The 27,635-nt window shown below is 51.3% G+C and overlaps 1 protein-coding gene and 1 non-coding gene across 3 annotated transcripts in view; one reads left to right on the forward strand and one right to left on the reverse strand.

Annotated features, from left to right (window-relative positions):
- Positions 1-288: 288 nt before the first annotated feature.
- The window catches only part of SLC43A2 (solute carrier family 43 member 2), a 47,407-nt gene continuing 20,060 nt past the window's right edge, over positions 289-27,635 (reverse strand). For both annotated transcript variants that reach the window (XM_054573307.1, XM_054573308.1), the window contains exons 6-14: positions 17,200-17,292; positions 15,697-15,830; positions 15,407-15,609; positions 14,844-14,990; positions 12,203-12,341; positions 10,680-10,806; positions 8,094-8,167; positions 6,545-6,668; positions 289-6,045 (exon numbers count right to left, since the gene is read on the reverse strand). In XM_054573307.1, coding sequence (XP_054429282.1) covers positions 5,884-6,045; positions 6,545-6,668; positions 8,094-8,167; positions 10,680-10,806; positions 12,203-12,341; positions 14,844-14,990; positions 15,407-15,609; positions 15,697-15,830; positions 17,200-17,292 — 1,203 coding nt within the window. In that variant the 3' untranslated portion in view covers positions 289-5,883. The remainder of the gene's footprint in view (positions 6,046-6,544; positions 6,669-8,093; positions 8,168-10,679; positions 10,807-12,202; positions 12,342-14,843; positions 14,991-15,406; positions 15,610-15,696; positions 15,831-17,199; positions 17,293-27,635) is intronic.
- LOC129070379 (small nucleolar RNA SNORD50) lies at positions 18,571-18,643 on the forward strand. The gene has a single exon (XR_008529121.1). It is a non-coding gene; the product is annotated as a small nucleolar RNA SNORD50 (small nucleolar RNA).

Consider the following 27,635-nt stretch of genomic DNA (forward strand, 5'->3'; position numbering starts at 1 on the left):
TCCCCTAGAGCCAAAATTCACCAACAGCCCTGACTTCCCACCCCAGAGGGCCCCTGCTGATCCCTCCCCGACCTCTTCAACTGGCAATCCTAGCAAAGCTGGGCCAAGGTGGATGCGGCCCAAGGGAGGGGTGGGGCCACAGAGCGTATTTCCGGTGAGTTACAGGGAATCTGAGCAAGAGACAAGGGGCAAGGGAATGTGTGACTTTGGGAGAAAGAGACACAGGGGCTGAGGAGGAAGCAGTTCTTGTCATTCTCAGCATACATTTATTGAGTGCTTATGTGTGCCAGGAGGTGAGCCAGGTGCTAGAAAGAGCAAAGGGGCAGGAAGAGTCAGGGTCAGCGACCAGGTCGTCAGTGACATGGTACTGACGCTGGGTAACACAGAGAGCAGATGACCCTTCAGGCACAACTCCAAGGGCCTGCTCTTGGTCCTTGGACAGGGCCTGCCTCTGTTTGTCCAGCAACAGAAAGGGACTGCACGAGGCAAGGCCTGCCCCCTCTTGTCCACCCAGGCAGAGAGGCACACGGACCAGCCCCTACACCCTCTTCTAAACACGTTCACACCTAACATGCTCGGAATACATCTCATACCTCAACATGAGCACTCACACATGTACACACATGCGCACACATGCGCACACAAAGGGACAGCCAAGCAGTTTTACAAGGAGGTGGTATGGAGGTGCTCCCTACAGGCTGTGGTCTGAATCACCCCCACCTCAGCGTAAATCTGTCCGACTGCCTGGATATTTACCATTTAAATATTCTCTTGAGAGGCTTTTTGGCCAAGTCTCTTACCAAAATGTGAAAGACATAAAAGTGAACAAGGGGACAACGTTTTAAGGCTTTTTGCTTGAAAAGGGGTTCTGAGAGGGGCAGGCTCAGCAGAAACAGACCCCACTTCCATTACTTGGCTGCAAGTCTGTGCTGGTCAGAGCTGCCTAAAGTAGGGGTCCTGTTATACTGGAGGACGGGGGTAAAGGAGTGGAGGTGGCCCTCATTTCCTGTGCTATCTGTGCTCTTCCAGGGTAATAGAAACATGCTGTCATTTGTTAAGTGCCTAGTAAGTGCCAGATATATAACTGTGCAAATGATTGACCTCTATGTTTACCGAGCCTCATACTGAGGGTATTATCTCCACTTTACAGAGAAGGAAACTGAGGCTCAAGACTCGCCTAAAGTCACTAATGTAGTATGTGTGGGGGGCTGGGAGCTGCCAGGGCCCAGGGCAGCCTTGGATCCGCCCAGGAGGCTGAGAGTGACTCACTTCAGAGCCGTGGACATGCTGCCTGCAGAGACAAAGGAACACAGGTGGTAGCTCCACGCTGGCAGGCCACCCCCGGAAGGTGCTGCTTCTCCTTCAGGAGACTCAGGAAGCCCCGCCCTCACTCCAGGGATTGGGACAAGTTAGGACGTGGGGGCAAATGGGCTCCCAGGGCCTGCCTGCTCACCCCCAGCCCCAGGGGAGCGCTGCAACTTGTGAAAACCCAGCTCCTCACTTTGGGGGTCCTGGGCGCCTTATCCTCATAATCCCACAATCTGTATTTGGGGAAAATGGGCTACCACCCTTGAGTTGGGGCCCTGGTGATTGGAACAAATGAGAACCCATCATATTATCCTCCAGAGGGAGCTGTTGCTGAAGCAGCCCCTGAAACTCAGCCCTGTTGAGACTCGTCAGAGCTGACTGAAGCCCCTCACTGTAGGATGCCTGCAGCCTGACCCCACTGCCCATCACCCACCCCAGTTGCTTATCTGCTCATATTCTGCCCACAGGCTGATAGGCAAGTACATCAAAAACTTCACTGGGCTGAATGTGTTTCTGCTGCTGTATGGGACAGTCCTGCACATGGACCCCAAATACTGGACATCCTCCCATTTTCAGTGTCCTTGGGGCCCAGGGCAGTGTGAGGTTGACACTGGGTCCAAGAGGAGAATGGAGATGGGGCAAAACAGAAAGGCACCTGCAACCCTATCTGTGGCCTTTAGGAGGGCTGGAACTGTCCCTAGTTCAGGTCCAGGCAGCAGGAGCTGCAGGCAGAGGCCGGGAGGGTCTGGAGGAAGCCCATAAAGGAACACCTAGGCCTGGCTGATGTGGTTCAGTGGATTGAGCACTGGCCTGTGAACCAAAGGGTCGCCGGTTCGATTCCCAGTCAGGGCCCATGCCTGGGTTGCGGACCAGGTCCCCAGTAAGGAGTGCGCAAGGGGTGACCACACATTGACGTTTCCCTCCCTCTCTTCCCCTCTAAAAATAATTAAATTAATTTTTTTAAAAGGAACACCTGAGTCTAGGGGGACAAGAGAGGAGAGGGAATCTTGTCAATGCTTCTGAAGACGGGCCCTGATTCTGATTGAAAGCCTTCCTCACTCTGATTGAAACCACTGGCCAGGAATCACTTCCTGCCCCTTCCCACCAGGAGCCAAAGGACAAAAGAGGAAGATGGCGGGCTGTAGCCACTTGGTGCTCACTGCCTTTGATCAGCCCATGGGCCCTTTCTCATTGAAGAGCACTTCTCTCAAAGGCTGGGATGCCCAGAGGATTGTTTCCTTAAGAACCCATGTGTCTCCAGGGCCAAGATGACTGACTACTGAGTAGAGGTCAAATCACCCTCAGAGGAATCTCTTGGCTCCAAGAAAGTGGTGCCTGAGTTTGCTTCCCTTCCTCAAGCTGTTGCCTGGAGGCTCCCAAAGCCTGGGGGCCTCTGGGGCTACTGCTCCAAAAGGAATGTCCTGGTCTAGAGGGCTCTCTTTTGTTGCTCCAATGATGTTAAGACCCATATGCAAGTCCTGGCTCCAATCTTGAGCAAATTACTCCACCTCCCTGGGCCTCAATTTTTCTAACTGTTGAAGAGAAATGATAGTATCTTTTTAATTCTTGGATTTGTTATGAGTCAATGATAATAATAGGAAAATATGTAACCCATCAACTCTCTATGGTAAGAGCAGAATGGCCCCTAACAAGGGGGTGCAGGTTCAGGTGGTAGCTTACCATCTGGTACAGTGCTCCCATTTTTATATGTCTAATTCCCAGGCACTGTTGGCCCTAGACTGATTTCCACCCTGAACTCGTTTGTCAATGCCTGGTCTTTCCACAAAGTGCCCACGCCCTGCAGGTGCGTCCGGGAGAGAGGCAGCAGCTCCAACTTCGGGTGCTGCTGGGGACAACACAGGCCTTGTCTGTAACCTCGGTGTTTTCCTAGCTGGAAGGGCCCTTGCTAATCCTTATTTCCCTAAATCGTACTCTGTTGGTGGTCTCAAATTTTGGGGATGGGGGGGAGGTTAAGTAAAATACAAGCTCCCAATTTCCTCTAGGTCAGAGGCAAGACCTGGAGCCCACGTGTTCAACAAGCACAGAGGAACTCCATTGGGCCACACATTGAGGACAGCTCTCTGTTAAAACCACTCCTCCACAGCACATCACACGCCCTCTTTGAGGGCCTCAAAATTTATGAGCATGCCAAAATGTGCTGCAAGAGCTTGCTGCAAAGAAACACACTTGGCCCTGGCCAATGTTGTTCAGCTGGTTGATGCATCGTCCTGTAACCAAAAGGCTGAGGGTTTGACACCTGGTCCAGGACCGTGCAATCCCTGGTACAGGTCTGTATGGGAAGCAACCAATTGATGCTTTTCTCTTGCATTGATGTTATTTTCTCCCTTCCTCTCTAAAAGCACTGAAAAAAAAAAAATGGCCTTGGATGATTAAAAAAAGATAGAAACATGCTTAACTCAGCATTTCCCAAATTTGACTACAAAACTTTTTTAAAAATTAGAACCACCATTAAACCTCACATAACTAGTGTTTGAAGGAAAGGTCTGGGAAATTTAGATCTTGTTTTTTTAAAAAAATGTTTTAGAAGCATTTGAGATCTTCCTGGCAATTGTCAGTTTTGGCTCAAATAAAACCTTATAAAATTTAAAAAGTTTAAAATTTTTTTTTTTCCCAGTGGATTGAGGCCTGAAGATTAGATGTGTTCAAGGTGCCCAGCTGTTGACACAGAGCTTGAGTTTGGGCCTGGATCTGCCCCTTCCTGTTCTTTGTCTGTGCCTTCCCCCCCCCCCCCCCCCGCTTCGTTCTGCGTCTGCCTCTTTGAGCCTGAGGCTCTCCTGGGACCACCGTGTCTTGAACTCAGGAGGAACCCTCAGGATAGTTGACCAGTGACAGGAAATCTGAGTAGGGATAAAAGGGGGTCAGGATTCGCCTGTCTGGCTGGGAGCAGCAGCAGAGGGTGCCCCACACTTTGAAGATGTCTGCACAAACCCAGTTTGTTAGGGGGCGGGGTGGGCCCTTTTCCTGGCCCTTCCCCTCCCAAGCTGGCAATGATCCAGAGACTGGGAGTAGCAGGGTATGACAGGGGCTGGTCAGTGTCAGGAAATCTTGTCTTTTCTTTTTTGTTGTTTGATTTTATTTTAATTGAATTTATTGGGGTGCCATTGGTTAATAAAATTATATAGGTTTCATGTGTACAGTTGTGTAATTGTCTTGCCTTTTCTCCTCAAGCTCAAAACAGGGACATGTAGATCTTAACTGATAGGCTAGCAGGGGCAACCCTTAACAGGAGGAAAATGGATTTATTGCTTATAAAAATGAGTCTGATGACTTATAATGAAAAAACCCCACAAAACCATAAACCTAAAAATCCACCCAACCCTCTCTGTGCTCCGAAGAAGTCCCAGATCCACTTCTGGGGTCAGTCCTGGTGGGAGAATTGGTAAATCAGGCCTGTCTGGCGGAGGGCGACTGTTCCCCTGTAAACAGCGCCAGGGCCCTGGGGGCGGTCTGCCAGCAGGGGGCGCTGTGGCTCCACAGCCTCCGACAAGCTTCGGGGCCAGCCAGACTGGCTCTGGGGCGCTCCCACTGTTGCAGGCCTGGCTGGCCTCTGGGCAGCTCTGGGAGAATGAGAGCAGACACCCAGGGCCCACACCCTACCACCATCCCACACACCTCTCTCACAGGTACACACCCACGCACGCACACACCCCTAGGCCCTTCACATACCTCCCTCCCTCCCCACCGGACCTGGACTATTCCATGTCTATCAGCCAGTCTCACTTCCACCCCCACCAAAACAACTGTGTGTGTGGGGGCGGGGGGGTGCCCTCTTGATGCCCCTTTCATTCCCCTCAGGTCAGACTGGATGAAGAGCTGCAGTGGAAGCTTGTTCTCCACTTAGGTCCTAAGGGAGATGGTTAAGGGCTGCTGGTCACCTTTGTCCTCAGCTCCTGAGCCTAGTATGACCATCCAGCCCTCCATCCCCTCCCCAGGCTGTGAGCCAGGGGGGCTTCTCCACAGGCCTCTAATGGGAGGATAGGCTCTGGACAGGCAACACGGGGCTGGAAATACAAAGGAGTTAGCACCAACAACAGGAAGCGGGTCCTTCCTTCCTCAGGCAGCCTCAGGCTGACCAGGGGAGGAGATGAGGAGCCAGGCGAGGGGGTGCAGACAGTGCAAGCCTTTGTCCTCAGGCAGGCGTGGTCGGTGGGCATGCAGCCGAGGGGTAGGTGGTAGGCAGTGAATGGCAGACCCCTCTGCTTTGGCAAGAGGCAGAATCCAGATGCTTGAGGGATAGAGCCTGCCTGTCGGGGGTCCTCCTGGCTCCTCTTGCAGGTACCATGGAGCCTCAAGGCTCCAGAGCCCTCAAAGGCAGCAGAGCCAAGCCCAGGGCGGCCCCTGCTTCCAGCAGTAGGAAAACCACACACGCAGGCCCTCTCCCGTCCTTCCACAGCAGAGCTCCAAGGCAGGACCAAGGTCCTGGGAGGGGGCATGGGCTCCAACATGGTGAGGAGAGGGTCCTGGGGGTGCGTGGAGGTCCTCTGGGGTGGGGAGGAGGACACTGGTGAGTCACTGAAGCAAGGGCAGGCAGCCACAGTTCTGAGGTGGTGGGCACTACACGAAAGCCTCCTGGTTGGATGAGCCATTGAGCTTGAGGAAAAGCTTGTCGTTTTCCCTCTTCTGCTGTAGCTGCCTCTCCAGCTGGCGCCGGTAGCAGATGAGGTAGAGGGGAAGGCAGAACCCCAGCATGCTCACGACGAGCAGCCCCACGTTCACCTGGGGTGGCAGGGATGAAAATTGCCATCACATGGGGCAGGGGACCAGGTGAGGGCCGTAGTTTTTTGTGGAGTCCAATTCAAGACCCTTCCTCACACTCAGGTTTGGGAAAAGGGAGGTCACAGGGGAGGAAAGAAAAAACTTAAAGTGGAATGTCCCAGAGGCTGGAGGGCCACATTCTGGCGCCAGAATTCCCCAGTTGTCTGCAGGCCGCCCAGCAGCCCTCAGGGCCTGCCCTCCGCCACCGCCACCGCCCCTACCCCCTACCCCCAGACCTCAGACCTACTGATCTGAATCTCCAGAGTGGGGCAGGGACAGCAACTAGATTCTATTTATCTCAAAATCAGGTCCAGAAAGGACACTTTTCTCCTCCTGCCCAGCCACGATTCAGGAGGGGGCCCTGATTTAATCTTAGCCAACGTTCCCAAACTGTTTATCCTCAGGGCTCTGGAAGCCCCAGAGCAATGCCTCTCACCCACTGTCCCCTGGCCCTTCTTACCCACAGAGGATCTCCTTGCAGGGGGCCCATCATGGCCAGAAACAGGGGCTGCTGCAGGAGAGCGAAGAGGGCACTGACCAGAGACTGCAGTCCTGTGAGGCTGCCAAACTGGGTGGAAGGGTACCTGCCAGGGCCAGAGAGAACATGTCACCGAAGGTGCCATTCTCAGGCTTTCCAAATGCGCCTCGGCCCCGGCCTGGCCGCAGGTGCACTGGTGCCAGAGAAGAGGCAGGAACGGCCTCAGAGCACAACAGGACGACTGCCTTCAGATGGCTTTCTGCTGAGCACGTGTGCAAAGCGAGTCTCTCTTTTGGACCAACCCAAAGCCCAGACTCTGGGGAGGACCCCGCCCTGCCCAGGTGTGTCCTGGGCTCGTGGGTGGCTGGCTGGCTGAGCTGAGTGGAAAGTGTGGTGCCAGCAGGAATCTGCAGCTTGGGAAACAAGCCCAGGGAGCAGGATGGAGGCTGGGCCTGGCTCTGCTGTGCCCTCATCCAGAGGAGCATTGTGTAATCATGGAAACGCAGCATCAGAGCTTTCAGCAGCCTCCCGCAGACCCTGCCAGGGCGGCCGCAACTTCCTCCAGGCCTGAGTGGGTGGGGGACATTCAGACCTGGAATGACCCCCATGCAATGCTGTTGACAGGGGACAGAGTTCTGGCAAAATCTTAGAAAACATCAGGCTTTGGGACCCCAGAGGCAGGAAGAGAGTCCCAGGGGTAAACAATCTGGTCTTTGCTCAGAGAGAGATGGTGGTATTTGGGTTCCAATTTTTTTTTTTTAATCCTCACCCCAGAATACATTTATTGATTTTAGAGAGGAAGAGAAAGAGAGAGAAACATCTCATGCCTACCCCAACAGGGGATCAAACCAGCAACCTTCATATGTCCCGACCAGGAATCGAACCTGCAACCTTTTGGTGTAGGGGACTCCCCCAACTAACTGAGACACACTGCCCGGGACTGGGTTCCAATTTTTGAGCCAAGCCCCAAAGGAGGAAGAACACTGTGGTTCCCTGTGTATGCATGGCCTCTTGGGACAGGAGGCAGGGTTCATTTTAGCCAAGGCCTGAGAAGGCTGTGGGTAGAGGCAGGCCCTACAAGATTCTGGGTGAGAATTGTCTAATACATTCTGGGCTCAGTTATTCATGTCACTGCTCCTGCTGAGGGTCCTGTGAACATCAACATTGAGCTTGCGGCAGCCAGAACCCACGCCTGCCCTTCCCCTGAGCAACCAGAGGCAGCCCAGGACCCGGTGGAGCAGCAGCCCCCAAGGCAACATGAGCTGCACTGGGGTCCTGCCTCCGGCTGAGAGAACCGACTTTGTGTTAAATGCTGGGACTTGTGGGCACCCAACTGTCTGCCCACTGACCTACCTCCCGCCAGGTGTGGCCTTCCCCCGACACACCCAACAGGAGCCTTGGTACCTGTCCCTGATGCAGGAAAATGACAGGGCAGGCTGGCCCCCCTCAGAACCTCAGTCCCACCACAAACCCTGCTTAAGTCATCCCCTCACCCTCTGTCACCAGGTCCCCCACAGCCGCCAGGACTTACACTGCAGCGTACAGGCCCCCAATGGCAGAGTGGATGAATCCTCGCACAATTGTGTGCAGGATGAAGGAGAGGATCTGCAGGAGGAGAACAGGGAATGAGCGGAAGGCTGGGAGGGCCCTCACCATGTCACCGTGTCCCCCACGCCAGCGTCTGGGGCCTGAGCAACGGGAGCACTGGCAGCCGAGTGTTGGCTCACACCAGTTCTGCAGGGTTAATTCCCGAGTTTTCAGGTATTTTGCGAGCCAGCTGTTAAACACGGTCATTACGAAAACTTGAATTCTATAAACTTAACACTTAATTATATTAAAAACAAAGGTAATGAATGCTGAAAACTTATCACTTCCTAATTACTTTACTATGTTTTACTATTATCTATGTTCTTAAGGTTTTTGTATGGTAGAAATATTATACGATGGCGTGTTACTGGGATTCCCTTTCTAGCTCCACAATTGGTGACAGCATAATGATTGAGATCAGCCACAGTGAGAGCAGTTACACCATGGAAATTGGCAGATGCTAAAAATCAGCCCCCCTCTCTCTGGATCTTCTGCTATTGCTGACCTGACAACTGTACCCAGGGGTCTCCCTGCCTAGTCACTCAGACCCTAACCTCCCTAGGAGAGCTCTGCTTCCCCCTCCCCCGCCGCAGAAAAAGAGGAAGGGGTGGGGAGAGAGGGAGAGAAACATCAATCAGTTGCTTCCTGTACAAGCCATAAATGGGAACCGAACCTGCAACCCAGGCATGTGCCCTGACTGGCAATTTAACCTGAGACCTTTTGGTCTATGGGACAACGTTCCAACCAACTGAGCCACATCAGCCAGAGTAGAAAGCTCCACTTTTTAAGAAGGCTGCTCCTGGCCCTGGCCAGGTAGCTCAGTTGATTAGAACATTGTTGGATATACCAAGGTTGTGGTTTCAATTTCCGGTTAGGGCACATACAAGAAGCAATCCATGAACCCTGGCTGGTGTGGCTCAGTGGATAGAGTGCCAGAGCCTGAAGGGTCATAGGTTTGATTCCCAGTCAGGGCACGTGCCTGGGTTGTGGGCCAGGTCCCAGTTGGGAGCGTGTGAGAGGCTACCAATCAATGTATCTCTTGCATACTGATGGTTTCTCTCCCTCTCTCTCCATCCCATCCCCTCTAAAAATAAACAAACTATTTTTTAAAAAAGCAACCAATAAATGCATAAATTAGCAGAACAACAAAATTGATGCTTCTATCCCCCCGCCGCCCCCCCACCCCCCGCCTTCTCTTTCTCTCTCTCTCAAACAGTAAAAATAGAAGGCGGCTGCTGCTGCTGGCAGGCTTAGCAATTTCTAAGGAGCACTCGTTAATGATTTGAGAGGCACGAGAGTTGTCCAGTTTGCCGCCAGGACCCTTGTCCTTCATGCACAGCATTGCCATCCTATTCAGCAGCCAGGACCTGTCCCCAGGAATGTGGGCCGTGGAGGGGGCAGGGGCTGCGCTCTGTGGTGTTGAAAGGAGGCTGTGCCTGAATGTGCAGGTACGTACTTGGCCAGGCTCCCCCTTCCCACTTCAAATGCCTTGTTGCTTTTTTAGAACTTTTCTTTCCATGAGAACCTCCCCCCACAAAAAAAAGTTAAAAAAGCAGATGACTGTCCCCACTAAGCACTGACCCTCAACTGGACAAGGTGGCCAGGCAAGGGTCTTTCAGTCTCTCAGCGGGCAACCACCAGGAGGCCAGGACGGCACCAGGGAGATAAGAACACTCCCACCTGGAACTGGTACAAGTTTCCAGTGATTTCCTCCGGTCTGCACGCACAGTGTCGGCACATGCACGTGCTAGTACCCGTGCGTGGTGCACACCCGAGTATTCAATGTACCTCAACACATGGCCACTTGTAAAAAGTGACTCTTGCTTTCCACCTGACCTTGGGCTATACCCACCTAGGAGCAATGCCATCATTCAAGTCCCTCAAAATTAATACTCTTGGGGGTTGGGACTAGTGCACTTTCATGGGTCTAAGGTGGAGCCAGACAGGTGACAAAATCTACCCCGCTCACATTCTCTGCCAAAAGCCAGGTTTCAAAAGCATCAGAAATCTGTGGAATGAAATTAAGCTTTGAACCCAGATGCCAAGCGACCGCCACAGTCTTTTCCCACTGTCTCCTGTGCGCAGGCCCTGAGGCACTCCTGCGGCTGAGGGACAGACGCTCCTGTCAACACCAGGTTAGCCCGACCTCCTCAGACATCAGACCTCAGCCGTTCGAGCAGTGCGAAGTAAGTAGCTGCGCAACTGCCGAACACAGTTCTGGAAAATAGTATAATGGGGGTATTTGTGGTAAGCAAATGCACAGAAGGCCAAGAGGAATATGCCTTCATAAAGAAGAATCTTTTGTGAAAGACAATCCCAGTGTCATTTACGGCTCCCTCCCAGGATCAAGCACAAAGCCTAACAGGTTAAGAGGCTCTTGGTAAATGACAGGGGGCTGGTCAGTCGGCTGGTTGAATTAAATGAATGAAAAGTTCATCCCTCTTTGTTGATGACTTTCATGACATATCACGCACGTTTTCGTCTCACTGTCCCCTTGCCCTGCCTGACCTCTCCCTTTCCCCATACCCACCTGTAGGGGCAGGTTGGGAATGAGGCAGGTCACCCCAAAGCCCACGAGCAGCAAGTTTGTGAAGGCAAAAGCCCGCATGGCGTTGGTGACCTTCTGGATCTGCCGGTCCCGCTTCTTCTTCTCGCCTCTGCAGAGACACAGAGCACACGCTGGAGCTGAGAGCTCCCTGGAGGAGGAAGGCTCTCCCAAGGAGTCAGGCCCTGGTAGTGACAGCTTGTGGACAACTCACAACTCAGAGACCCCCCAAGAGCGCTGTGGGGGCTGTTGGGACGAGACCAGCACTGGGGTCTCCCACGACACCCTGTTGACTGAGCACTGAGCATGAGCCTCAGAGAAGTCAGGTACGAGAAGACGGTCATCAATGTACTGCACTGCTTTGGTGAAGACTAAGCTCAAATAATGGGGTGGGAAGGAAGAGAGCGGGCCCAAGTTAGGATGTGGCAAAGCCTCGTTTCATCATTGGCTTCAACTTCACTTAAGTCTTGCAGGGAACTGAAGATAAGGCAGATAATAAGCCAAATAAGGGAGTGAGTGGATTTCCCCTTGGGGCAGCAGGAGGGAGTGAAGTAGAAACAAATATGCAGCAGATGGAACTGGAATGGGCACAAATAACCTCTTGGCTGTAGGACCTGACCTAGATAACAAAGCATTCTCTATAATTATTTCCTTGTGAATTCACTATTACTGATTCTACTCTTACCACCCACAGATACCCCATGGACAACTGTATGGCATTCAAAAAGGAATGCCAAGTGCTGGGAGATGTGCAAGGAGTCTCAGGCCCAGCACTTCTATGTGGCCTCAGGTAAGCTCCTCAAATGCCTAGCTTCAGTTTCCCCATCTGTAAAATGGGTATCACCCTAGTACACACTCAGTGAGGTGTTGTGAGGCTTAACTGAGATATTGTGCCTAAAGTGCTTGGCACAGGGTCTGATAAAATAAACAGTAGCTTATTATACTTAGGTGGAGTCATAGTAGACAGCATTTAACTCATCCTCTGATCTCAGAGCCCAATCCTTACATAAAGCAGGGCTCCAGGACCCTGTTTAATGCTCATGATCATGAACAAAGCTATTAACACCTGTTACAGTTATAGCAACTTGCTACGCCCACCGAGTGGAGCCAGCCTTGTTGGCAAGGCAGCCCTGCTTTGAGATCATTCACTCACTGTGCTTCTCAGGCTAAGGATCTGAGTGCGATCCTGAACGTGGCATGGTTTGATATCCGCTGGCCGCATGCAGACCTCCCTCTCGTTTCTCCTTTCATCTAACCCAGCGCTCCCCAAACTTCAGCCTACCAAAGAATTGTCGTAAGGAGGCAAAGGCAGTAGACCTGAAGGTGCGCCCAGCTGAGTGAGCAAGCGTCTCAGAGCCCTCGAGAGGTCAGCCTGCAGCACGACCCTCTCTCACCCCTCCTGCTGACTTTAAAACCTACCCTCCCCCAACCCTGCTCCTGCCTAACATCAGACTTGGGGGCTTCTTTCTTTGGGGGCTGAGAGCCAGGCACGGGTCCTGCCTACGCACTGGTTGGCGTCTTTCTCCTCGGGCTCCTCAGAGGCATCTTCACACTCCTTCAGCCTCCAGTCCATGATGCAGCCGATGATGGGGGCCGTCAGCAGGCAGAGCAGCTGGAGCACACCGAAAATGGAGGTGTAGAGGCTAACTGGGGAGGAAGACGGGCTGCGTCACGGTGGGGGCTCCTGACAGAGGCCGGGGGCAGGCGCTAGGCACAGTTGAAAACCCCACAGGCCCTTCTGGGGTCTGCTCAGACCCCCTCTTGTCACTGTGGATCTTGAGGGGAGCCTGGAGACCTGAACCCCTGAATTCAAAGCTGGACCAAGGGGTGGGCATCCTATTCTCTTCTCCAAATTCCCTGCTTATTTCCAAGAAACAGTTAACGAAGTCCAGTATGTTACAATCAATGACCGCCCCAGAAGCTCCAGGAAGTCTCCGACTTGGGAACCACAAAATTAACCAACGCCTGGCATGGATGCCTTGCGTAAGACTGACCATGAGTCCTGCCTCTAGAATTACACCAGAAAGGCAGCACTCACGGGGGCTCTGACATAAGGGCTTAAATCTTCAAAGAGCCTTAAAATTTAGATGGAGTTTTGGGGGGCAAATGGAAACTGAAAGTTGACTACCCCACCCCACCCGCAGTTCTGCCTAAGAGGGATGTTTCCAATTCCAGGCAAGGCGTTTCTTCATTGAACAAAGACCAGCTGGGAGGGGATGCGGCCATGGTCCCCGACAGTCCCCTCTGCTTACCAGTGGCCATGACTGCATCAAGAGAGCAAAGTGAGGAAGCAGAAAGGAGCAAGGTTAGTCGCAGAAATCACGAAGGCCGTCACAGGGAGATGGGGCATGGAGGCAGGCCAGCGAGCTCTGGGCCCAGCACACATCTCATTTCCCGCCTAGACATGAACCTCTGAGCACCCATGGGTGGCTGAGCATGAGCCAGGCTCCTAGGGTAGGAGGTGGGAGGGGGCCCAGCACAGGCGCTTGCTGACGTTTCCCTGTCGTCTGGGGCCTTAGTCACGTGCAGCTGGCCCTTTGTCACAGACAGGCTGGTGAATCAGGCCTGTGGCTTGCCGAGGACAGTGATGGGGAAGTAGTGTGGGTGCAGCAGACCTAGCAGAACTCACTGCTGAATGGCCCTTCGGGAACACTGCTCTGTCACAGTTGCACTCCAAGGGCAAGAGATGTCAAATAATGCACCCCAATTCCCAGCAAAGCATCTGACACCATGGGTCTCCCCAAGACAGCCAGAGTGGGTCTCCTGTCCACCCCACCAACTCCCTGACCCTGATGCCGTCCCTCTGGGCATAACTGGGGCTGGGGGTGTCATGCACAACAGCTCACAGGAGCAGGATGGGGAAAACCAATGCCCTGTCAGCTGCAGATGGAATTTCCTGGCCCAACTTCCTCTACTTCTTGAAACTTTCTCAATGTGAGAAACAGTTGGAAAAAAAAAAATTCCTCTTAGACAGCAAAGGATTTCTCAAGAGAACCTGAGTAAAAGCTCACGACTCAGCAGCAGGGCGACTTGCTTTCTAAGGGCCAGCGAAGGCCCGTCTCTGCACACTTCAGGGTTTCCGCCTCCCTGGGCCTGGGAGTTCTTAGCAGAGGGAGTTCAGATCGGCTTCCCCCAAAGTTCGGTTCACAGATTTTAATGGCTGTTACTTAATGAAAGCATTCCTTTGGATGCAACAAAGCTAAATAGGTTATTTTTTCCCATAAAAAAATAAGGCCTTTCTATGTCAGCATTCATTAGGAAATTTTGCAAGGGCTCATTTTCACAGTGGAACCAGTGTTTTCTCGGTGCTTTTGTCATCTTTCCCTTTTGTTAAAGCTAGATTTCTCATCCCCTTTAAAAACTGCATTTGATTCCTTATGATCCCCAGGGAAAAACAATTAAACCAACAAAAAGGTTGCACACCGATGAGACTGCCAATAAAAAGCATTTACCGAATGTGTTTGTCCCGCTAAGGATGACTAACGCTGACTCAGCTCAGGCCCTGAGGAAGTACTGACTTTCTTTGTAGAATCAAAGCCTCTAATCCGCTAAAGACCTTTTGTGTTGTTTTGGAAAAGTAGTGTGTGGGTTATCGGTTTTGTTTACCAGACTTGACAAGTCTCGACTGGATTACACATTTGAGGAAGCCTCTCCCTGGCCCCGCTTCCAGTTCAGGGTACAGTTCCCGGCACCAGTCCAATTGCCTCAAAGTCTCCAGCCGAGATGGCCTGGGCCCCCACCCTGGGCCCCCAGGCTCTCCGCGCGCCAGCCCTGTGGTTTCCCAGGGGATTACTGACGTGGGTTTGACTGGCTGTCGTTTAATGGGCTCTCACGTGGAGTACTCTGCTCTGTGCAATGTTTTCATTCACGAAACACATCACCCAGCCCCCTCAGGCAATGAAAAGCATACACCTCACACTCCAAAGACACGTAGTTATTTTAGTCCTCCCTTCCCTCCTATACCGGGAAACTCTAATGGGGACATGAAAGCGAAGTTGGGGCTGGCTGTGATGCAATAGCTCTGACAAGTCCCTTGGACGCTGATTTCCAGGCCCTCCTGGTCCGGCCCAGCCCAACACCATTCAGCCTGCCGGGCAGTGGTCTCCACCTTCCCATGGGGCTGCGCACCAAGGTACAGGGGCCACCAACCTTTGTCCTGGTCGCCATTGACCAGGAACTTGAGGATGTTGTTCATGGCGCCCATGTAGAAAATGAGCCGCAGCTGCGTGATGCACATGGTGACGAGGCTGAGCAGCAGGATGGGGCTGAATATGCTCTGCATGAAGGACGGGGCTGCTGTGGGGAGAAGGCCACGGGTGTTCAGGGAGAAGTGGGGCCCACACCTCTGCCCTGCGGGGGCCTGGTGCACGGGGAGGGGAGGCTGACTTGCTGACTTAATCAATCACTGCATGCAGCATGTGAGGGCGGGCCCCAGGTGAGGTGAGAGGTGTGGGTGCTAGAGTTGGGTCACCCAGCTGTGTACCACAAGGCAGGGGAATCCCTTACCCTCTCCAAGCCTTAGTGTGCTTGTCTGAAAACAGAATGCATAGTGCTGCGTGCCCCTCTGGGAGGAAGTGGGGATTGAGATAAGACCTACGAAGTCCTTAGCCGGGGCCAGGCCTCCAGAGCTGGATTGGCTGCCCCTCTCTATCCTGGAGGTGTGAGCGTGGGCGTGAGGCAGACCTGGCAGGTGGGGGCCTCATGGCAGGTACCTGCGGCGTCTGGCTGGCACTTCACCTCCAGGTCAACGGTGGACAGGCACAGCTTGTGGCCCTCCTGCAGCGCCGCCTGCTCCTTGGCACTCCTCATGGAGCTGCCCACGCTGAGGCGGCGCCCCACTGTAGTCACCTGCTTGTAGAACTGCTTCCCTGTGATCTTGTGGTCGAAGCCCAGCCAGCTGAACTTGATCTTCACCCTGGAGGCCACAGGAAAGTGTCTGTCAGTGTTGCCCAGGACCATAAACTGGGGGATGGGGCGGGGGACAGAGAGCACATCCACTTACGAGTAGTCCATGTCCTCTGGCCCTGGGAAAGGCTCCAGAGGCCAGTTGAAGAAGCAGTTGAGGAAAACTAGCCCAGAGCAGCCAGCCCAGACCACGAGGATGGTGATGAAGGAGACACCAAAGTCGTAGATGACCTGAAAGGCACCACGGGGCAGGGGCAGGGCCAGGATGGGGTCAGCGCGGGGAAGCCAGGTTGGGGAGCAGGCAGTCGCCGGCAGCCCTGTCAGCCACAGGGTTTGGTTGTCGGACACTCCGTATCCCAGTTATCCCAGCTCACCCTGGCATGTCGTTAACCCCTGTGCCTCCTCTCGGACCAGCTGTCACTTCCTTTGAGCGGCCTTCCCTGACCACCCCCGTCACTGTCATATCACTGGCTCACTCTGAATAGCTATGCGTACTGACATCTTGATTCATCCCCTGGTCCATCATTAGTTTAGCTCCCTGAGAACGGGAACCTGCTAGCCTTGTCCACTGATGTTTCTCCAGCACCTTGAAGAGCGCCCGTAATAGGTGCAAAAAATACACGAGGAATGAACAGGCGGCTGTCTCACTTTCCTCCTCTGTGAAATGCGTGTAAGAGGGACGTGTCCTTACAGTATGGTGGCAAGAGTCAGGCAGGTGTAACCCTGGTAGAGTGCTCAGTGGTGGGGGGGAAGCCTGCTGAGGGCGAGCACGTTATCTGTTACTGTCTTTATTACAATTTATTTCCAGTACAAGAGTGCCCAGAATACTGGCAGATGCTGCCCAGCTGCCCAGGAAGGGGACCCGCAGCAGCTAGACACTGAGACAGGAGGAAGGGGCACATGCGGGCGTCTCCACACTCCAGGAGCGTGACAATCCGTGGAAGTCCACAGGATGCCTGGCCCTAGACCCTCCAAGCACCTTGATTCCCAGGGGACCAGCGCACATCGGTGACTCCTTTTCCTCATGATGGCCTCCCCACCACACACCTCAGGAAAGGGGATTTTCCTTGGTGCTGGTGCCAGGGGAGGGAGAAGCCCCTTCCGAAGCCCTGGCAGGAGCAACCGGATTTCGAGTAGGAACTGGGGCTGATGGACTGTGAGGTGTTTGCTTCATCCTGACCCTGTGTGACTTCCATGGGCTCAGAATCCTGCCTGGGAGGGAAACAGCTGAACCAACTTGGCTGGGAGCAGCGCTGGGCTAATGGCAAGCCACGGCCCAACAACAACAGACCTGGGGGCAGGGAGACTGGAGCTGGACTCAGGATCGGGGACACACTCACCACCAGCTTTCTCTACCCTAGCCCAGAGATGCAAAAGTGGCCTGCGGTGACACCCTGGAGTGACTTGTTTGAATCTTCCACCCCCCATGGCTCAGTGGGTTTCTTTTCTTACTCCCATGATGCCCAGGTACAGGCTCCCAGGTGTGGGTGGTGGGAGGGGCCCGCCCAGTACCCACGATGACATCCCTCTTCAGAGAGGGTTGAAGGAGACGCTTCTGCTCAGACACTAGGACAAAATAAATGTGCCGGCCACACCTCACCTTGATTCCTGGGAAGGTAACTGCTGAGGAGGCATAGGACCCAATCATCAAGGCAATAAACGTGGACCGAAGGTCACCAAACATATTGGGCAGCTGCAAGACAAGAAACAAGGGAGACGTCAGCTGCGAGAAGGTACAGAGGATGGACGAAGGAGGCACTTTCTCTTATCTGCTCTCCTCCCCTAATTTACAGTAGAATGAGTCCAGAGGGTGATGTCTAGTAATTGAAAGTTCTTCCTTCAGGAACTGAGGTTGTTAAGGGCAGGGGAGAAGTGTGATGCAGAACCTGGGCCCCAGATTAAGGACAGAGCTACTGGACCTCCTGGCTGGCCAGCGTCCCTCCTCCCCTCTCCAGCACAGGCCGGGGCCTTCCTGTCTTTACAGGATTACACCGGGACGCCAGCAAGCAAAGCTGGGAGACTCGGACATCCCTCAAAGGGAGCAAGCCAGTTAAATATAAGAATCTATTTGTGGACGAGGGTGTCATTTTTATAAATAAAAATACCAGTGTCCCAGAAGGACCAGATGTCAGCCAAAGCTACTTTCAGTTCTGAGAGGAGATTTCTGGAGGGTGTCAATCAGAATTCTACAGTTCCCTCAGGGCTGGCGAGGCAGCCCCCAGGGATTTCTGCTTCTGAATTCCTAGGTGCAAAGAGGGCTTTCCCTTTCCACGGTCTTGCCCCAAGATCACACTTGAGAAGGCCAATGGCAAAAAAGGCTCAGGCTCTCCTCCCATCTAGGCTACTCTTTTGCATCTCAATAGAAACCCATTCTGGGTCCAAGCCAACAACTGGATTCCACCCAAATCCAGATATGGTAAACGAAGATAATGCAGCCACGGATTCAAACAGCTGTGAGGCCAAGTACATCCCCCCCCCGCCGCCCCCCCCCCACCCCCCCCCCCCGCCCGACAGCCAGTCACAGCTTCTCTCTAGAATCTCAGGAGAGATGGCAACCGTGTTGCAAAAGTTTCCACCCACAATCACCATGTCCCTGCACTGAGGATCGCTCTCTGGGTGTCTATGCCACCTGTTGCATTGAATTCAGACTGTCTGTATGGACTTAATCTATGGTCCCCTCCCCCATTTGTCTGCAGTCGCTTTGGGGTGTTGGCAAACATGGAACATGTCATGGCTGCCTGCAAGCTAATCCATTGTTGCTGGACAGAAGCAGTTTGAACTTCACTATACACCTGCTCCGCATCACTTCTGCCTATTTTGCCCCCAACTAAAAAAGTAAGGCATATTACCAAATCATCATGTGGCACAATGTTTTACTAATACAGTGATTTATATAATTATATCTCAATAAACTAGTAAAAAAAAAAAATGAGTAACGGACATCATCCAAATTGAAAACTCTTGTGCTTCATATCTATGATGATCCTGTCCTAAACCTAAACTGTCTGTTGGAAAAAAGTTAATATGAATCTGGCTTCTGAGGTTGACCATTATAAGGACAACAGCATTTTTAAAAATAAATTTTAAATAATTTCTGATGTCGGTAAAAAATAATAAATAAAATAAAAACTTTTGTGCATTACAAGACACCATCAAGAAGGTAAAAAAAAGATGCACAGATCAGTTTTGCAAATCACACATCTGCTAAGGGACCTGTATCTGGGATATATAAAGAACCCCTACAACTCGCCCTGGCTGGCATGGCTCAGTGGATTGAGCATCAGCCTGCAAACTGAAAGGTCTCCGGTTCGATTCCCAGTCAGGGCACATGCCTGGGTTGCAGGTCAGGTCCCCAGCTGGGGGCATGTGAAAGGCAACCAAGTGCACATCAATGACTCTCTCCCTCTTTCTCCTTCCCTTCTTATTCTCTCTCTAAAAATAAGTAAATAATTTTTTTTAAAAAAAAAACCCACAACGCAGTAATAAAAAGATAAATAACCTATTTTTAAATGGGAAAAAGATCTGAATAGACATTTCTTCAAAAAATAAAAAAATGGACAATAAGCTCATGAAATATCATTAAGCCTAGGAAAATGCAAATTCAAAGTATAATGAGATACTAGGTTCATACCCTCTAGGGTGGCTATAATTTTTAAAGATCATATAGCAAACATTCTGAAGATATAAAGGAACAGGAGCCCTCACAGTGCTGGTGGGAATGTAGAATGGCACAGCCACTTTGGAAAATGGTCTGGCAGTTCCTCAAACAGTTAAGCACAAAGTTAACATGCGACACAGTCATGCCACCCCTCAGTATATATATCCAAGAGAAATGAAAACATTGTGTGCACAAAAACTCGCCCATGAATGTTTACAGCAGCATTATTTATAATATCCCCAAAGTGGAAATACTCTCAATGCCCGCCAGTGGATGAATAGGTAAATAGAATGCGGTGTATCTACACAGTACAATTATTATCCGGCCATAAAAACAAATGAAATACTGACGCATAGTACAACATGGATGAACCTTGAAAACATATGATGTGAAAGAAAACAGTCACAAAAGCCACATATATTGTATGATTCCATCTATATGAAGTGTCCGGTATAGGCAAACCTACAGAGACAGAGAACAGGTAAGCTGCTGCTGAGGGCTGGGGCAGCGAGAGCTGGGAGCAAGTAGGGAAGAGCTGCTAACGGGCACATGGGTTCTATCCGGGGCGATAGAATTGATTATGGTGATGACGGCACAACTGTGAATGCAATAAAAACCGGTGAATTGTATCCTTTAGGTGAATTTCCTGGTATGTGAATCATGTCTCAATATCACTGTTAAAAAACAGCTTGCTACTAGCCCTCTCCTTTTCCCTTAAGCTCAAGCTTGCCCTACCCCAAACCCACACAGAGGCCAACAGCACAGCAGGGGTTTGGGGCCACCATGCAAGTCTTATCTGACCTTCTGGAGTCATCTCCCTGGAACTAGATCCAGGGATTTAAGATGTTTTGGGATCCCAGAATTTAAAAGGAACATGAATAAGTCTATAGCGTATGATACCGAGGCCAAGGTGGCCGTCCAGGCTCCCCAAAGAATTCCCAGCACACGAAGAGCTCTTCTTCAACCCCCCCGCCCCCCGCATAGAGTGGGTCCTCTGTCCACTCAGGCCTCTCAGAGAGGGCCAGCAGACGACAAGGAGCATATGGAAATTCCCGCAACACGAGCCGGGGAATGCGCCGTGCTCATGTGTGCCTAGGCACACCCAGGTGAGCGCTCAAGGCACCCTCTCCCACTCTCTGCACACCTGCCTCCCAGGTATGCTGTGATTCACAGGACATGCCTCGGTTCCCAAGCTCACATATTTGGGCTTCTCCATGCTGGCTACTCCTGCGAAGGCAGCCTCGGAGGGGAGGCATCTCTGGGGCCAAATCAGCCCCAGGGAGAATCCAAAGACTGGTTCTGCCTGTATGGAAGAGGGTAACCGTTCCTGTCTGGAATGCCACTACAGCCAGAGCAGGTGAAGGAAGACAGGATCAAAGTGGGCTCAGAGCCCAACTGGAAGAGGAGAGGAGGATAAGACCCGGTGTTGCAAAGGCCGCTTGGTGCAGGGTCAAGCCAGGGAAACACTTTTGTTGCTGCAGCCACCTTTGGGCAGAGAGTGCCTCCAACTTTGCAACGGGGCTAGGGGAAGACTCCAGAGAAGCTGACAGCTTGCTAGCCTGCCCTTTCCTTTTCCTTAAGCTCAAAACTTGCCCTAGCCCTAACCCTAACCCTAACCCTAATCCTAACCCAGGCAGAGGCCAGGAGAGCAATAGGGGTTTGGGGCCAACATACTCTGATCTGATCTTCTGGAGTCGTCTCCCTGGAACCGAATCCAGGACAGGGAAGCTGGGAGAAGAGCCGACTTTCCATCTGCCCCTGGATGAGACCTCCATCCCCATGTCTGGACAAAGGCAGTAAGTTTCCAGCCGTCTTCCTTGCTGCCCTGCCTCTCCCAGCCTAGAACATTCTTAGCAACACCAAGAAAATTCTCCTCCCCGACATGTTATTTTGGTCAGCAGGGCCGTTCCAAAGGGAGAACAGAGCCTCAGGGCAAACCCTACTACACAGCATTCCCACCAACGCCACATCCTGTATTTTAAGTTATGATTCTTTTTCCTGATTAGAAAAGCGATGCATATCCATTGTAAAACATTTGAAACCAAGTATACATAAAGAATAAAATAAAAATCATCCTGATAAGAGCCATGTTACCACTTCAATATATTTCTCTTTAATTTTTTCCTATAAATACCTGTAACTTTATAACAAAATTGGGATCATATGTAACATATGGGTTTTTTTCTTTCTGGTTAGGTTTTGTATCTTTTTAAAGATTTTATTTATTCATTTACTTATTTGAAGATTTTGTTTATTTTTAGAGCGAGGGGAAGGGAGGGAGAAAGAAGAGGGAGAGAAACATCATGCGTGGTTGCCTTTTGCTCACCCCCCACCAGGTACCTGGCCTGCAACCCAGGCATGCGCCCTGACTGGGAATTGAACCGGTGACCCTTGGGTTCACAGGCCGGCACTCAATTCACCAAGCCCTACCAACCAGGGCTATGTATTTATTTTAGAAAGGGAGGGGAAGGAAACATCCATTGATCGGTTGCCTCTCATACACACCCTGTCCAGAAACAGAACCCACAACCCAGGCATGTGCCCTGACCAGCATCTGAACCAGCGACCTTTCACTTTATAGGATGAAGCCCAACCAACTGAGCCACGCCCGTCAGGGCACTACATACGGTTTTATAAACTTTTTCTTTCTTACTTGATCTATTACAAATGTTTTCTAATTTACAGCTCATCTTCAACATACTTCATAATGACTGTCTGGTATTTCTTTATCTGGATAGTCCATAATTTATACATTTTTCTGATGTTGGATCTCAGTTCCTTTTTCATTTTTATCGTAAACAACAACTCAATGATTAACATCCTTGAAGATAAATATACGTGCACGTAGCTATTATTTCCTTAAGGTAAAGTCCCCAAAGTAGAATCATTAAACAAAGGGAATACACATCTTTAAGTTCTGTCATACTCTGTGCCTTCTAGAAAACTTACACCAATCGATAGTCCCACCAGCAGCATAGCAGAGCGCCTGTGTCACTGTAGCTATTCCAACATTACACATTATTATTTTTAATATTTGCCATATCACAAATATCCTGGTGTTATAAAATCTATTCCTTTGTGTATATGAATGAAATGAATTAGTGACTGATATTTGCTTCCACATAATCTGGATGGTGGGTGGAGGCAGAAAGGAAGCAGAACTGGTCATGAGTTGATAATTGCTGAAGTTGCAAGATGGGTGTGTGTGGTTCATTGTATTACACCCTCCAATACCATGCGTATTTAAAATTTCCCATGATTAAAAAAAAAGAAATTGAAAAAACATACATTTACTTAATTACTAATGATTTTGAACATTTTTCTACAATTTTTAAAATCAGTCACATATACTCCTCATTTGTCCTTTGTTCCTATGAAGATGTTAATCTTTTCATATAGATTTAGAATAAGCTCTTTATATATTAAAGACAGTCAGTTTGTTCCTGTACAGTAGGTATGTTTTCCTAGTTTGTCATTTGACTTCTTAGTCATGGTATTTTTTGACCAACAGAAGTGTTGAAATAGGTCGCCAAAGTGTGTTTCAGCTTTTAGCTTTTATGTCAGATGAAATCTCCCTGAAAAGAACATCAAGGACGACCTTGACCAATGACACCCAAAGCATAAACATCCTGGCAACAGTGGTCACAGAAGAATAACAAGAGCAGGAGAAGAGAGGGTTTCCCTGCGGACACCAATTATTGTTTAAATGTTAATCCTAATTGTGATCCTTTAAGCCACTTCCTTACCTTCTTCCTCCCAAAGCTGTCATGCCTGCCAGAGACTTCCCCCACTTGCTGTGCCCAGGAGCAGCCTGATTACAGGATTTACCTTATTATTAAGTGATGATATATAATAATATAGCATGATTATATTAATAATGCACTATTATAAAATAATAGCATTATTATAATAGCAATTATCTGTAATACCTACTCTATATTTTATCTTAAAAACCCTCAAAACCACCTTAACAAGGTGGATGTCACTTATTACTCTCACTTAATGGGCACAGAACTTTAGGATTAGAAAAGTTAAGGGACACCCCCAAGCTGGTAAGGGTCAAATTTGGGATCCAAAGCAGGTGAAGCTTATGTGCACAACCTCTGGGCTGCTATGTCCTGTGGAAGCCTCCCAAGTACACACTTCGGTTGGGCCCCAAAGAAATGACCTTCATCTCTCATGCCTCTCTGTGTTCCTTGTTAAGCATTCTGTCTGCTCTCCCTACTAGAGATTTCTTACATTCCTCTAATGCTCCTTTTTTTAAAAAAAAAATTTTATTTACTGATTTTAAAGAGGGGGAAGTGGGAGGCAAGCAGAAAGAGAAAGAAAGAGGGAGGGAGAGAGAGAGGAACAAAAACACTGATTTGTTGTTCCCCTTACTGATGCATTCATTGGCTGATTCTTATATGTGCCCTGACTGGGGATCGAACCTGCAACTTTGGAATATCGGGATGATGCTCTGACCAACTGAGCTATCCAGCCAGGGCTCAGATGCTCCTTTCAGACCCATCTGCCCCCTCCCGTCCCCTTAGCCTTCCTCGGCCGACCTTCCAAGGTCCTGCGCCACACCATCAAGTGGACTCTCCTGTTTCATCTTCCTGTCCAAGTCACCTCCTGCCACTGGTCTTCACATCCCTCCTCCCTTCTTCTCTCTCTTCTCTGCTCCTGCCCAACATCAGCTGCACATAATGGCTACTCAGAAGCCTGGTGATGGAGTGATGGCTGAGTACTGACCAGAGTGCTCTAGTTCAGGCCTCAAGGGCCAGGTGGGTGGAGGGGCGGGGAAGAGCCAGCTCTGCTGCCAAGTAGGAAGCCGGAGCTGTGCTGCAATGACAGATGCCAGGGGAAAACACTCAGCAGAGGCTGCTTCCTGACTCGGGAGTCACTGCACTCACAGGTGGGGAGCGCAGGCCCAGTCCCCCAGCTCTGGGTGCTTCCCACCGCCGCCCCCACTGCCTGAGCGAGCAGGGCTGCAGTGGGCTCGGCTAGGCAGGTGCTGCCTTCCACGCGGTTGTGCTCCCTCACAGGGGATGCAGTTGGTGACTCATTCTCCCAGCCCCTCAGCTGCACAGTAAACAGGCCCAGCTATGTGACCTTCCTAGAGGGGAAATCAGCAGCTGCAGATGGTCTCTCCCCTGGAGTTCTGGCCATAGAGCAAGGCTACTGGACAAGAGTCTCCAGAGGCTTAGGCTCCCAGGTGGTGAGGATGGGCTGTCCTCCCAAGGACACCCCCTCTAAGATGTCTCTCTACCCAGGGGCCCCAAGACAGTCCTTGGGCTTGCTGGTAGGCAGGAACAGAAGGGCCACTGTGTAGCCACCTGGCACTGATGTTCCAAATTTGTGGTTTCCTGAGCCCACCAGCTGGGGACACACCCTCGCCCTTGGGGAGATGCCATGTGCAGCCCGGGAGGAGCTGGCGCTCTGGCCTCAGGTCCCTTCCAGAGGTGAGTCTTGTCCTTAGGTGGCTGGTGTACACACCCAGAGCTCCGTACAACCTGAACAGGCCAGGACCCAGGTACCAGTCTAGACAAGCAGACTCAGCAAAGCCGGGCTATTTCCTCACCCCAAACAACCTGGCAGATCCAAGCACTTAATGCCAGGAGCAGGTCTTTGTGGTCACCTTTCCACTTCACTGCTGAAGGGGTGGGAGGAGGGATTCCACTCCCCCAGCTACCTCATCTGCTTTCCCAGCCAGGTCAAGCCCTGCCAGTGTCCCCTGAACTTGTCACATGCTGAAGCAAGTTCACGATGCGGAACCCTTTGACAAGTAAATTTTTCCCAGGCCAATGGTGATCAGCTGACTGCTTTGGGTTCACAAGGCACGGAACAGAAACTAAGAGGCAGAATGGGTTCTGCGCTCTGGCACAGTCCTGCCCACATGTCACCTGGGCTCCTGGAGAGTTGACCAGGTGCTGTGGGGACCCTCGCCTGGCTATAGAAACAGGTCAGCTGAGCTGGCATGTTAACGCACCCCCGCCCCGCCCCACACAGGGACATCTGCTTCAGTGCTACACCTGCATATTCCCCCCCCTTCTCTCTGGTTTCAGCAGAAGGATATTTTGTTCTCCTCACACTCAGATCCCAACTGCCATGGGATCATTTCTACCTCAGGTTCAAAGTCAGATGTCAATGAATCAAACAGGAAAAGCCCACAGAGACATTTTTCATCAAGGAGCCTGGCAACCTTTTGTAATTACTCTTCTGTGAGGTTTCAGCTCAGAACTCCCCGTCCTGCCCACTCTGACCTAGATCAGGGTAATGAGGTGGAAAAGACATGTCCACAATGTTGGCTGCATCTGCCGCCATCTCTAAGCAACCCAGGCCTGGACTGTGGGGTGGTGCCCCAAAGACGCCGCCTCAGCCGCCGGCTGGTATTTGCACTCCAGCCGATGGAGCGAGTTAAAGGCCTGTACAAGTGCAAGGCACTGAGCAAACAGACCAAAGTATCCCGTCCAGGTGTCCTGGGGAGGCTGAGGCTCGGCACCTCGGGAAGGGCTCTGCACCTGCGGAGTGACCTGGCACCCTCCTCTAAGGACATCACCCTCTGTTGCAGGGACCTGAGAGCCCATTCTGGCCATCAGGTAGTCCACCTGGCATGGGATTCCACCTGCCCCCTGAGCCTCCCCCCTAGAGGAAAGTGTCACCCATCGGCAGGCCTCCGTCTGCCATCTCGTCCTGGCCTGTGGGGAAAAGGCATTTTGCCAATTTGGGGCTTCCTCTCTACCAACAGAGGGTAACAGCCTACAGTGCCTGCACGTCTTTATTTATACCACAGCCCATGAAACACAAAACCCCTTGGGACTGAGAAAGTCCCATATTAAAGTTTCCATGACAACATCCCGCACCTCCCAGGTTATCATGGACCAAATTATCCACAGCCCCAAAGCGGTTGTAGGAGATTTGATTTAGATGCTCCTAAAGGCGACCCTGTAGACTCCTTTGTCCCCCCACATTAGAATATGGGCAGGGGCACAAACAGAAAGTGCCATTGTGCTGCCAGTTCGGCTTCTCCTGGAGCTGTTCCTGACAGTTCTGCTTTTTAAAGGCCTGTGCCGTGTCAGAGCGGGATTCCGCTCTGCTTGGCAGAAGCTGCGGCAGCCCGAGAACGTGGCCCCAGAGCCCCGCCCTGTCCTCTCTGACCTGCGTCTCATCCCCCTCTCAGGGCCTGTCTTGCGGACAGGCAGCCACGGGAGCCCCACCTGAGGCCTCAGACCAGGGGCAGTGGTGGCAGAAAAAGAGATGACAAGAAGTGCTTAGAGAAAAGTGCTTAGGGAATCGGCCTGTGCAACTAGAAGGGGGGCGTCAGCAGGATGTGGGGGTGAGGGGGTGTCAGCCCGGCCTTCCTGCGGGGCACAGTGACTGGGCACCTTCTTGGTGCCTCCAGGCCAAAGGCTGTCTAACTTTTTCCGCAAAAGGCCAGACAGCATATATTTTAACTTCTGCAGGCCATATGGTCTCTACAACTACTTTATTCTGCTGCTACAGCACAAAAGAAACAAGTGGGAGTGGCTATGCACTAATAAAAGTTTGTTTACCACACCAACTCCCCTGCAACGGTCTGGATTTGGCCTAGAGGGTAGCAGTTGGCTGACCTCTGCTCTAGACCCAAGAATACGGACCTTAGAGAACAAGCCACCAGCCCCCCTTAAACAGATCCCTGCTAACCAAAGGCTTTAAGTGCCGACCAGACAGTTTTCTTGCCTGGTCACTGTCTGGCCTGCGTAGCACTTTACCTCCCAGTGGGTAAATGAGGTGCTGATAAGAGCACTCAGCTGAGGTGCTTTGAGCCTTCACGCAGACCTGGCAGTGGCTGCTGAACGCAACAGACCCTCCCTCAGACGCGCTGCAGAGCACACATCCGATCTGCCTGCCATCTCCAGGGAGTGCACAGCCCTCCTAAGGCTTATTCCCAGAGCGCCCTAGGGCAAGATCTCTTGCTCACTCAAAAACAGAGCTAATTTTTTGTATATGGAAGATAACCCTGTAGAAAAACAGACAAATGACACAGAGAAGCAATTCACAGAGTACAAATGGCCACAAAAAAGAGGTAAAAAGACGCTGTCTCACTAAGAAATGAAGAAAAAAATTTAAAAATCATGGTATATCACCCTGACCAGCCTGGCTCAGTGGGCTGAGCTTTGTTCCACAAAGCGAAAGGTCGCTGGTTTGATTCCCAGTCAGGGCACATGCCTGGGTTGCGGGCCGGTCCCTGGTTGGGGCACATGCAAGAGTCAGCCAACTGATGTTTCTCTCCCCCTCTTTCTCCCTCCCTTCCCCTCTCTCTAAAAATAAATGAATAGAATCTTTAAAAAATATTAAAAATCATGGTATATCATTTTTCACCCAATCAGACTAGCTAATGTTTTTAAAAGATTAAT

Source organism: Pteronotus mesoamericanus, unplaced genomic scaffold (assembly GCF_021234165.1).
Source record: "Pteronotus mesoamericanus isolate MK-2021 breed Mesoamerican mustached bat unplaced genomic scaffold, CSHL_Meso_final contig_246, whole genome shotgun sequence".
NCBI lineage: Eukaryota > Metazoa > Chordata > Mammalia > Chiroptera > Mormoopidae > Pteronotus > Pteronotus mesoamericanus.